Source organism: Strix uralensis, chromosome 5 (assembly GCF_047716275.1).
Source record: "Strix uralensis isolate ZFMK-TIS-50842 chromosome 5, bStrUra1, whole genome shotgun sequence".
Taxonomy (NCBI): Eukaryota; Metazoa; Chordata; class Aves; order Strigiformes; family Strigidae; genus Strix; species Strix uralensis.
Window position 1 is genome coordinate 32,626,172 of NC_133976.1, and position 13,294 is coordinate 32,639,465.

The following is a 13,294-nucleotide window of genomic DNA, read 5'->3' on the forward strand; positions in this document are numbered from 1 at the left end:
TATTAAAAAAAAAAAAAAAAAAACCAAAAAAACAACAGAAAAAAAATAAATAAAAGCAAAGGCATCAGGATAAAAAGGAAACTTGAATGCCAACCTTCCCTGCTTTATCTATAGAGTTGAGGTGGCCAGCTTCAGCAGGCTGGTTTTATGAAGGTGATGAAGCTAATTGGCACTTTTCGTGTTGTTATGAATGATTTGAGAGTGAGGAGGAACTAGAGATGTTCATATAGTGAACCAATAAAGTCAGAAAGTCTTAACATTGCCAAGTTCTTTCTGGCCGTTGTTAGGGCACTAGTCATCCCTGCATGTATGATCCTCAGTAGCATACCTGAACATGGTGACCTGCTTATGAAATGTAGCACAACACTGGTGATACCTGCAAACAAATTTTAAGGGGTTGGTTTGTTTGCTTAAGTCTCACCTCATTCTGTTGGGAACAGTGGCAGCCTGAATCAGTGTTGTTTAAAGCAGGACAGAGCTGTAATCATTGTGAACATTATCAGCACATGGAAGGAGAAAGGGAGGGATATTTCTAAAGCGTAGAAGTGTTTGTATCTGAGCACTCAGTTCATGTCAGTTTTTAATGGTGGGCAGAGATTGCAAGCTAACAGATGTGACTCCTTTAACAGAATTAATTAAAATAAAACCAGCAAACATGCTAACTTTTGCCTGTTAAATAGATGTTACATATAGGTGGCCAGTCCCCAACCCCCATCTCCAAAATTCTACCCAAGACAGCTAGCTGGAGTTTGTACAGTTTGTTCCCTTGGCACTATTTACCCTCCTTTGTTCATGTACTTGTTAGGGTTTTATATCTGACAGAATGCTTTAGTCCTCAGTTTCTGGCACTGTCCCTATTCTGAGTGACCTCCTCCCTAGCATAACTATTCTGGCATTTCATGCTAATATTAGTGGTTTCTGCTCTACTTCCCAAAGGGAGGAGTTTCCCTGTCTTTGAATCAGATTCTGCTCTTTTGCACAGTATGCTTTTCACAAGAGAATCTCCTGGATTGCAGGACTGGACAGATAGTGATTTTGGGGTTAGCTGTAGGGATGCAGAGAAGGTAATTAACCAGAGTAATACAGAATATACAACCTTCTGCTGAGTGAGCTCTCTGAAGCCCCTGCTCTGAATTCTGGTGGGTTAAAAAAAATATAAGAAAAAAAAAAAAGGAAAAAAAAAAAACCCTTTCATCATATCTCCTGGGTAAATAAATTAACATTTCAGGGAGCATTTCAGCTGAGCATCCCTTTTGCATATTTACAAGGAGCTAGCAGTAGTCACTGAATTGGGAGTCTTCACTCAAGGGTGATGGTGCATTTTCCTCTGCCCACTCTGCAGTTTTCCTTCTGGTTCTGTTTGCACAGTACGGCATGGCTGTCATAGCAGTCTGATGATTCATAGATATTTTTCTATAAGCACTGTTTTGCTCTATTGCAAAACCTTTCCAAGGGAGAGAGATGGGCTACTTGAAATACCTTTGTCTTGCTGAAGTTCAGTCTGAATTAGATCTTGTGAAAGTGGTCTTAATGAGCGACTAGATTACTTGCATGCTTCTAAAAACGTCAAAGCCTATCATGAAGAGCTATCCTAACGATATCATCATGTGGGTACCTGTTTTGAACTTCCAAGTACTGTAAAAATGTGTTTTCTTAATTTGTTTTCTCTCACTCAGAATGATTTCTGACTCACTGAGAAATTTAATAATCAAGCTGAATTATTTACTCTCCTTGATCACCATATTTAGTGATTTGCTTCAAGCCAAACTGTATCTCTCTAAGCATATGCAAGTTATGTTTTTACTCCCTCCTGTGTAAACCCAGTCTTCAGCAGATTTGCAAGTTGCACTCAATTCAAGCACTTCAACCAAGTCTTTAAAAGACAGGAAAGAAAGTATGCATACATGCGTTAAGAGATGAAACATATTTGTTCAGGTTGTAATGACGTGAAAGGACTACTGAAATAAATGACACAAACCCATTATTTTTATGCTCCATTCCATCTTCTGTTGTGTGTGAGGAGGTAAAAAAGGTGAAAAAGACTGAATCCAGTCAAGAATTTAGGACACCAGAAAGCACCCAAGCAAGACTGAGACGTCTGAGTTTAAATTTGCAATCCAAAAATGCTGTTCAACTGCTGATTTGACTCTGGAGGCATCTAAACTTGCCAGGCTTACTAGGCTTACCTCCCTGTTTGAGAGCTATCCACAGCTTTGCTCTGCCATGTATGTAATCACCCCAACCAAAGTAGCTTGTAATTTAATCTGAGCAGGATCTAGAGAGTAAGCGCTCCTCTGTTTAAATCCTCAGAAGGGCCAAATCCAGTATATGTCTTCAGGGACTATGTAAGACAACTGTAAAAGGACAGATGAGCCGTGCTCCAGTATTTTAAAAATCAACTCTTAAGTGGCTGCTCTCAAGAGAAGATTCAAGTCTGTGGATCATGACTGAGTTTACAAAAGGCTTACCTGCAGCCCTTAATTAGGCATTTGAACTCTGTGCTTAGTTGTTTTTTTTTTACTGTGCATTTTCGGGCACTCCTAGGATGTGTCACTTGTACTTCTAGAGCAGACAGTTGAAATAAGACTTTGATGAGTGGAATTTTTAAGAACATATATCCTTGCTTTTTTAGCTGTATCCCAGTGTTCATAGTGATTTACCAATGAGCTGCAGTTAGCAGCTATAAAAGTTTATAGTGTTCAGGGAAGAACAACACTAAAGACTCACGAAAGAAAAAGGGAAAAAGAAATTTAAAAAAAAACCCAACCAAACAGAAGCAAATCAAGATCCAGATTGCCTATGTCTTACCAATGTGGAAAAGATCAAAGCTGACCTGGAACACAGGGGTTTCTTTCTGTCTCCCATTCAATGAGCAATGGCTGCTGGAGGGAGGATGTCTTAACAGAATTACCCAAACAGACATATCTTCATTTATAACCTCACCTGCCCTACTGAAACACTGTTAAAGGACTCATGTTGGCTGTGCTTAGGTAGACCCGGAGCATTCATGCCCTTGTAGGACCCCGCTCAATCCTGGTTGGGCAATAGGAGTCAACCTCATGCAAGGCTGCATAAGGTTAGGGTGGGTGTCAGATGACCTGGTACAAGTGCATGTCAGTAGTGATGCAAAATGGGTGGATAATGAAGCTGTTTTACATTGCTGGTTCAGTAGTTGATACTGAAGTCATGCTAGAAGTGCTAGAAGCAATTGGATCTTATTGTGCTGGGGCTGTGCAGATGCGCAGTCAGTACTGGTATTTGTGTGAAAGAGCTTCTGTTCTCATGGCAGATGTGTTGGCCATTGCCATGGAGGAGACAAGCAGACAAATATTTGGTTTATTTTTATAGGATCAAGTCTTAACAGAAACAGGATTAGCACTGTTTTGTGAGCTACTTAGCAATCATCTTCTTCTCTTGTTGTTGATTTATTATTGCAAGTAACATGATGAATTGGAAGAAAAAGTATGATGCATCATGTTAGGATGGAGAGCTTTTTTACTCATAGTAACCATTAATAGATATTAAGTAATATGTGTTGAAGATACATACTTTTAGTCAGCATGTCTAGGTGTGATGGGTCTACCTGTGAGTTCTAGAGGAGCCAGTGGGGGTGATTTCTGGTTCACAGGTTGTAATTTTTAATATGTTCCTTAAGATTGGAAGAAAGCTGGTGTTCTGCCCAGATTCAGAGCAGACAAGCAGATTGAGCAGGGTAAATATAGCCTGATATAAATCACAGTGAACATATGGAAAAAGCTGATTGGGGATTCAGCTGATAGGGAATTAAAGGCCATGAGTAAAATTAATTCGACTCAACACAGTTTTATGGAAAGTAGGGCTTGTAAAATGAATGATTTACAAAAACTTGATTTTAATCTTTTAATATTTGATAAAATTATAAGTTTGATAAGGTGATGCAGTCAATAACTTTGAAAAGCATTTGACTTATTGCCATGTGAAACCGATTAATAAAAACATAAATTGAATTATATAATGAAACAAACCAGACTTTAATGAATAACAAACCATCTAGCAGGTCTTAATATAGAATTGTCAATAAAGGAGTTTCAAGGACTAAGTGGTTTTGCTGTAGTGGAAAATGGAGGATGAGAGTAGAGAGACTGGAAGTTGTTGTGTCTGGGTGATGGGAAGGAAGGAGGCCAGTGTGAATGCTGAAGTATGGTCTCAGAGCCAAAAGAGTAAGACTGTGTGTAGGGGGAGTCCAGGAGCGTGATTGAACTGATAATTTTTCACTATATATAGAACTGCCAAGAACGTGTAGAGTGTGGCACACAGCTTAGCTGTCTGCCTTTCTCAAGAAAGCTTAAAAATGGCTAAAGTACATATAACCATCTAACCCTAATAAGTCCCTGCATCATCTGAATTAGTGCTGAGGAGTTCTTTGCTGAATTAATGAGTTCTGTCTGCATAGTTTATTCTTGATCCAGTCTTCTTTACATGGATGTTCCAATAGCACATACAATGTAGCCAAAAACAAAGCAATGGGCTTAAGCTTCATAAACAAGAGGTCAGAGAAGACAATTTAGTATCCCTGATGACTTTAAATGGTATATCTATAGTAGACTGTGACAAATTAATAATTTGGAGGAAAGCAGTGTGGTGTTTTCCAGAGTTCTAGAGGATTAAAAATAGTTCTAATTCAGTGTATTTTGGAAAGTTTTAAAAGTTATTTATTTTTATGTACACCTGTATTCAGCCACCCCAGAGCTATGTGTCCTGTGGTAAGTTGATTAAGACCACCTACCTGTAAATAAACCTTACCTTGAACAATTTACATCTAACAAGTAAGAGATGGATGGGGAAAGCAAAACCAGTCGGAGCTGAACTGACTATTATTCAAGAGCAGAATTTTGAATAGGACTCGTGTCTGTCGACACGTACAATATCTAAATATCATTATTATTTCTATTACTGCTGTGCCCATGCCACTTAGGTAGTATAACACTAAGTGCATTATTATCTCTACTTGAAAGATTTTAAATGAAATAATTGTTTTCAATCAGAGTTTTTAATGTTACCTATTACTGTAATGCTGGGTAACCTAAAAAAGAAATGTGGAATTTGAAACCAGTTGTTCAAAAATATTTTAAATCATCTTATTGATACTCGCATCGTTAGCACAGTTGTATAAAATACATAAGCTCTATAAAGATCTGTCATTAAGTGATAAGGGTATTGCAGTTGTCCTTGAAAGCAAGCATTTTGTGCTTTTCATTTGTTAAAAATATAAAATAAAATGTGTGTATTATCAACAGTTTGTATGAGTCATTAATCCATTTACCTCATTTGAAATTGCTTTTCATGTTTCTGTGGGGTTTCATATAAGGCTGCTTTGAAACAGATTTCCTTGAAAACTGTTTATTTTTCCTATACTTCAAGTTTTGAAATTGAAGCCTTTGCACTATCTGCACTTAGAGGCCTGGCTTTATTTTGTAGCAGATAATATTATGTCAAAGCAATGTTTAATTCTACTCAGCAGCTGTTGTATTCATACTAAATTATGTCAGATTTAATCCTGAATGTATTCAACAAGAGCACCCAGTTGTGCTGACAAACCTAAAATCATTTTCAGTTAAATATGTTCTATCACAAACCATTTGGGCACATTGCCTCTCTGAAGAATGACAAAGTCAGTGTGCAGGCTCAGCTTTATAATTCCCACTGCCCGCTGAATTCCCATATTATATCCAAACATCCCAACAGTAGACTCAATAGGTATCCTACTGGAATGTTGCAGTAGTGGAGGTAGACAATGTGAGGCATTTTCTCAAGGGTATTACTTTCACAATCATTTTAATTGCACATGCCTGATTCACCATGCTTGCGTATTCATTTGTACTTGTTCAAAGGGAATGCAATTTAATTTTAAGATACTCTCAGATGACTGCAATACTCATTTTACTGTGAAAGAACAAAACAATAAAGTGGATAATCAGGTTCTCAGAGTTTCATAAGGAGAACTGAAATTTTGCTTGGAGAAGAAACAATAAAAGTCAAGGTTCACTTGCAGAATACTTTAAAGAGTATCCTGTAAATCCTAGGTCAAACACATTGTACAGAGAGGGCACCTTGTTAATTGCAGTGATGCTGTAATGAGAAGATGACATAAAGATCAGGGGAACTGTATGTTAGAACCTAGTTTAACTGGAGAAGAGCAGACAGCTGTAGCTGGAATAAAATCAGCTCTTCTGGAGAGCACTTAATCGCAGGAAAAAGGCTGAAGTGCTCTCAGGCACTCTCAAGAGAAGCCTTTCTCCTTCCCCTTACTCACTACAGCAGGAGCATAGGAAACTATATGTTCCAAAAGTGGAACGGAAGAAACACTTCTCCTCTTACCCAGCTAAACCCCAGTGCTCATTTAAAATGTAGGAAAGTTCAGTTTATTTTTCTAGGAAAGTCTGAGTACTTGTCATGCTTCCCTGCTGTATGCCTTAACCACTTTCTGGGTATTTAGGAGTTAGGCTTACCACCTAGTCTGCTTCTGCAGTTCCAGTTTGTATAAATAATTATGCAAGGCTAGAAGTCAGGTATTCTCTCTTCTGATGAGTTTTGTAATCTAATCTGCCGTGACAAATAGTTGTTATGGTGTACAGTACTGTAGATAGTTTTGAATATGAATAAGCAATTTGCCCTCTCACGTGATGCCCCAGTCAGCAGTTTCCAAGAGCTCCAAGGAGCAATACGTCTCTAGGAGTTTAACCTGCTGGAATATTTTGATTTTGAAACTAACATTTGTGTTATAGGTGTGACAGTAAGAATCAGAGAGTTTGATGTGCTAGGTTAGGATGAGAGGTTGAGCTCTACACCTCAGTTCTGTTTTCCATTTCTAGTCTCTGCTCAAAATCTACTTCAGAGAACAATAACCTTTAGTATATACTGTTTTTTAACTAGCTGGACTGATGCTTTATACTTCTTAGGAGAGGTATTTTTATTTCCATTCCACAATGTTATAGGAGTTCACTAGCTTCCTTAGGAAAGTGTTATGATCTAGGTGTCCTAAGAACTTTTGGATCTCTGCTTTGATTTCATTAGAGCACATGGTGTAACTATTATCCCTGGATATAGTATGTAGACTGCTGGTATTTCATAATATTATTAAGATGTGATCATTCAGCTCTCCATCGTATCTATATAATGTTGTTCTCTTATTTACCAGGTTTCTTGTCTATATCTACATAACTATTCCAAGCTACCTAGTCTGATGAAGTTGGACTTCATTCTTCAAGTGTGATTTACTCAATACAGCATAAAATCATGATGAAGAAGAGGAGCATATCTGCAAGCAAAGCTTCCTTGGTCCTCTTTCTGTGCCAAATGATTTCTGCATTGGATGTACCTCTTGACTGTAAGTATTAACCTGGTAAATATGTGCAGAATAATGGAAGATTAGTTAAATAATTTCTGTATATGAAGATGAAGATAACTCCAACATGGAGCTAAACGTGGAGTGTGTTCACTCACTTCAGTCAGGACATTATGTTTACGAATATTTACACTAATGTACTGAAGATTTTCAGAAACTGTGAATATAAAATGACTTAAATTTTTGACTGAAGAAGGGTTAACATAGGATTCTCACAAATACTCACACTTCAGTGAACCTTTATTGAACACTTTATTTGATGACAATGAAGAAGGGGAGAGAAGCCCAGTTAAATGCTATTTATTTGTGAAATTAAGATCATATTGACAATTTGCCGAAAACCTGAGAACAGCTCCTATTTGCTGTAAACAATCACCCTTATCTTCATAGAAGAGGTCTTCAGGAGCTGATATGAGATCTAGTAAAAGATTAAAATACCTAGAATTCACACTCTGGAAGCATCTTACTTTTTGATCCAGAAGAGTAAGTTAGGGTCCTAGATTTCAGTGCCTGAAAACAGTTAAATACCTAACTTTAAGTTAAAAGCATGTATGCTGAGCAGGGAACTCTAGCATTAACCAGGGAGGAAACATCTAGAAGAGGAGAAATCCAAAGATCTAAAATTCTTGTCTAATTTAAGACTGGTTTAGTGGGGAACCTTGAAGGTAGCACTCCATGCTGAAAAAGAAGCAATGGTAGCTCTGTGTTTTATAGCTGTAATAACTAATTTTATGAAATTATTCATGCTTCAGGTTGTTATTTTCTTCTTAAGATAAGCATGATCACATTCTCAGAATTCAGTTAACCATGTTGCACCTCACAGTGACTATTCATTTGTTAAACTAATTACCATAGAAGAGAACATTTGGACTGATGTTAAATTGATGGATTAATACATCGGTAAATTTGCCTATGATTCTGATCTGCATGGCTTTCTTTACCTCCATGTTTTTGATACCTTCCTACTTTCCATAAATGCATGTTTTTCTTTAATAATCATTGATATAAATTGCAATTGCTTTGGTGTTTCTTTCTCCATGCATACTTACAAGCCTCTCAAACCAATGACCTGTATTTCTGTAACAAGATCAATATATCTGAATCACGTCAGACAACTTGTGCTATGAATGCCTTTAGAGCAATAGATTTCGGCTTAAAGAGAGCTTTAAAAGTTTGGTGAATGAATGCCTTACTTTCTAAACTTAATTTTTCTCCCTAAGTATTTTTGCAGGCTAAAAATAGTGTTTTAAACCGATCTTGTAGTTTAGGAGCTAATGTAAATTGTGCACCACTCCAATATCTTTTGTACAGAGCAACGCTTTAGGTTAAATTGCATCAACAGACAAAAATGAGTAGCCCTTTTAGATTTATCATGTTAACTCTCAGTTAACTTGTTCCCTACTACATAATGTTTAATAACTTTGTTAGGTCTGATAAAACTACATACTTGAATTTTTAGCCAAAAACCAAAACTACATCTATATTGATGTTATTGCTTTCATAAATAATTATTAGAATGGGCTCTGGGAGAGCAACAGAAGGGAAGGACACTTTCTGTGGGTCTTCCCTACATACCCACCAGAGAGACCTGGTGGTGAGAACATACTTGATTAGTTGAACCTTGAGGTTTCATCCAGGTTAGCAGTTCCTATGCTCATCAGTGTCTCAGAGTGGGTAAGGGATGACTGACAGTGTAGCTGACCAAAAGCAGTTTGACTTGCTCTAAAACATTATTGATGAGGAGACGTGTGCCCAATATGTGAAGTAAGCAATAAAGATGTGACAACTAAGGTGATTTTTTTTGTTTAGTTGTTTTTCAAACCAAAAGGGATTGCATGTCTGTTGAGTAGAATTAGGTGTTTTGGTCTTTGTAAGAGTAATTTTAGCCTGAAGCATTCTCTTTGTTCTTCCATATGCTCATACGGGTGGATTGATTTTGACTGCAGCATGAGGGCAGTGCACTCCATTAATTCTGATTTGCTCTCTCCTCAGTATCAGTGTTTTGTGTCCTTGCAAGGCCAAAATCACATACAACAGTTGCTCTTAAAAAGTCAACACTTCAGAAAAGTTTCTCATACCATGAACTTTGAGATAAATGTAGTAAAATCTGACACAATGGAGAATGTGGCTGGAATTTCAGGCATTGCTGCATGGGTTATAGTGCTAAATGTTTTATATGTTTTCTTTTTAATGGTGACTGATGTACTTGTCAGAGATACTTATCTTCCCTCTCAAAAATGCTAATTTTCCTTTAACTAACAAATGTTTCTCTTTAATCCCCATTTGTCCATTCAACTGCTGATTCTGATGGGGGAATAAAAGCAAAACTTCTAGAAGAATGTAAGTTCTTGTTCACAAAAACTAGGCTGTGTGCTGCTGAAAATTAATACTGATTGTGTTGCACATTGAATTTGCAGTGCAAAAATGTGTGATTCTGACATTTTGTTGATAATTTGGTTTGCTGTAGCTAGATGTTTTGTGCGTGCAGTGTTCAGAAAATACTACTCTACATAAACCAGTGTTCTGATATTTTGAACAAATTAATTGTGTGATTTTTGATTGTGTGCTATCTGAACATTAAAATCTTTACTGAGTATCAGCATGAGCAATGTTTTATTACTACTTTCAGGACTAAATATATTTGATAAAAAATAAATTCATTGGAATATATGTACTTGTATACTATTTTACATGTCCAAATTGGAGATACTTTTATATCCTTAAAAAACAGTGGATACAGTTATTTAAGTAGACCTCATCTTTTATGGGATCTCCTAACCCAGCTTTAGTGTCATGGTTAATTTAATAAGTTTTAAATGTAGTGCACAGCACAGAAGTGGAGACTTCAGGTCTTTGGTGTGCATCAGATGGAATATCCTGTATGTTAGGTAGTGTTGATGTCATGTCCCTTTTCAGAGTGTGCTTGCTTTTCCCAAGTAAGCATCTGACATATACTGACCTGGCTGTTTCTTGTGGGTAGGGCTTTACAGACAGCTACCTCTTTCTGTGCAACAGGACTTAATGTATAATGGTAGGGAAGATTTTAAAGTAAAAATCCCAGTTTTACAATTTAGCTAGCTAGAGTAAGGCATGAGAACACAGCTAGCTCTAATGATTAAAATATTTTGCTAAAGTGGCTAGAAATGACCCCAAAGTACTAGCAAAGTGTATTGCTGGACAGACAGCTTACAACATTTAGACAGGGATGTTCATGGACATGTTATTAAACTGGTTCATTTAGATGACACTAAACTATAAGCAGATGAATAATGTTGAGGAAGACACCTTTCTCACTATCTTAATATCTTAAACAGGATTTTTTAATGCAAAAATGGACATAAATAATGGTAACATTATAAATTACTTTCAATAGGTAGGCACCAACTACTTTGTCAGGTGAATAAATTCTGGTTTGTGCTACCCATTCTAGAGTACTTGATAAATCATAAATGTTTGTTTCTCCTGGAGCAATTCACACGATTGACTATATTTTTGTTGGGTTTTTTTAAGGAGAATCAATACTGGCCTTTTCCTATATGTTTAATTGGAAAGTAGTTACTATTTTTGTCATTTTTTACAGTCTTTTACTTATAACACAATTTTTACTCCTGAAAAGTAGCTCCTAAAAGCATGTGTTGTAGATTAATTCAGTGTGTTGAACACAATAAATGTGTGAAAAGTTTACACCCATAGAGAATTTGGAAATACATAAAATGTTCAGAAATGCAGAGCAACGTCTTTCTTCTGTGTGGTAAAAAACATTTTGTGTGGGTATATGTCTCACAGCTCTTCATTCAGGATATGTTGGACTTAGAATTCAAGTGTCCTTTGGTTTTGTGAAAATCTGTTGAAATCTGACATATAGAAATTATATTCATTAAACTTTTAGCCAAGATCTTACTGTACTTCAGTATAGCTCAGCTGGAAGTTAGTATAGCTACACTGATTTACAAGAGTAGAGGGCTTCAGCTTCCTAATACAAAGAATACTTTTAATCCCACTCTTCTGTCGATGATTTGGTTGCTACTTGCAATTCTGCTTACAAAACTATCTCACTGATACTTTGAAAATATTGTTAAATTCCTCTCTGTTTCTTATATTCCATAATGAAGTGTCGCAACCTCCTACGATAACTCAGCAATCTCCAAAAGATTACATTGTTGACCCTCGAGAGAATATTGTAATACAGTGTGAAGCAAAAGGAAAGCCACCTCCTAGGTTAGTAGCATTTTGTTTTGCTTTTGTTGGCCTAACAGCATAGGAAAACTAGGAGAAAATAATGTAACTTTTGTTAACTAACAGGTATGTGCATATGTATGTGCATGCACACCCAGAAACATGCACATACTCCTACCTTTGTAATTTAAACAGCTTCCAGATAGTGGCATAAATTTGACTCTCCTCATACTTGACATTTAAACTTTTGTCTAGTCATCGAGCAACTGTAGTGGGTATTTTTCTCCTCAAAACTCTAACAATAAAATAATACTTGATTATTACAAAAGCAGATAGGTAAATGCCCATGGAAAGCACTAAGAGGCATGCCATACTATGAACTGGATCACATTTCAGATTCAGGCATAGTGTGTAAGAAGAATGATTGAAAAAATTCAGAGTAACACTAATAAATTCAAATGTAATGTTTTGCAAATCGTTCCATTTTACGAGGCTTATCTTGAAATACATGAGGACTTTCTCGGACGTTATGTAATATGTATCAGTTTTAACGATCAATAGCTTTGATTTACCAAGTGTGTTTAATAGTCTTAAGTTTTGGTTTTGGCAGAAATGGTAACCCTGTGTACAGATCAGATTCCTGATCATCTTCCATTTTAAGACCCTGTTTCAGTATCTTAAAATGTTTGAAAACTACTTATTTCAAGGTACTGAGTACTTGCCCTGGCAACAACAGTAGCCATGGTGTGTTCTGACATTGCTAGTAACTCCTTCTGATTACAGAGACTGTGAAGAGAAATGTGCATCTTTCTGCTCTCAGTAGTGTTATGCTACAGCTTACTAGCAAGGTCAGTCTGTAATTGTTCATTCAGACACACACAGAGCTCATTAAATGTATTTCTTATGAATAACCAGGTTTTTTTGTACATTATTCCTTCTGGTTGCCTTGGGATCATGGTCATTATCATGCTGGGCAGCAGAATGGAGAAGATGGAGATTATCTGTGACACTGTCACCCTTCCTAGTGTTCAGTTAATGGTAGGAGTGCCATATAGCTGCTGTGTTTACCAACCTTTTAATTTACCAGGCACAGTGCCGTTCTCAAGAGTTTGGGTATTGACCTGGAGGATCAGATGATTATTGTGCGCTTTGGGACAACTGTACTGCTTCTGCGGGTGTTTCTCTTGAACTCCTTTTTTTGGGTTGGATTTACCTCAGAGAACAAGAGCACTGTCTGTGAGACTGAGTCATATGCCAGGGCTCTCAGCCTCATCTTCCTCATCAAACCTGTCTCTCACTTTGTTCCCCTGCTACAGAGGAAGTGACAGTATTTAAGTGCAGAATTTTCTAACGAGTTTTATAAGCTTGTCCTTAGTTTTGCTTATTTTTAAAGACACGATGTCCAAATAATTTATTTCAGTACTTAGTCTGGTCCATCATTCTTGAGGACCTGCAAATGCATATTGGAACTTGAGCTGCTGCAAAGCTCTGAAGTTGAAGATGAACTTTCTCAGCCCGGAGTGTTAATTTTTTGTTAAAGCAAGGTAACTTCTTATTGGTAAGAGCAGCTGGCAAAAGGGTTTATGGATGTGCTGCTATATATAGCTCAAGCAGAGAAGATTCTGACTTTCATGTATCTCAAATTCAGGGTTTTGTACCACATCTGCCACCTCTCATTTGAAGCTGCATTACAGTCCCCTGTATCCTGCAGTGTTATTGGTAGCAGAGGATTAC

The 13,294-nt window shown here is 37.0% G+C and overlaps 1 protein-coding gene across 42 annotated transcripts in view; it reads left to right on the forward strand.

Moving 5' to 3' along the window:
- The window catches only part of NRCAM (neuronal cell adhesion molecule), a 165,945-nt gene that overhangs the window by 86,063 nt on the left and 66,588 nt on the right, over positions 1-13,294 (forward strand). For 23 of the 42 annotated variants that reach the window (XM_074870346.1, XM_074870348.1, XM_074870353.1 and 20 more), the window contains 3 exons: positions 7,178-7,366; positions 9,707-9,724; positions 11,497-11,602. In XM_074870346.1, coding sequence (XP_074726447.1) covers positions 7,276-7,366; positions 9,707-9,724; positions 11,497-11,602 — 215 coding nt within the window. In that variant the 5' untranslated portion in view covers positions 7,178-7,275. Of the gene's footprint in view, positions 1-7,177; positions 7,367-9,706; positions 9,725-11,496; positions 11,603-13,294 lie in introns of those variants that run through there. The other 19 variants (XM_074870364.1, XM_074870363.1, XM_074870365.1 and 16 more) reach the window with 3 other exon arrangements.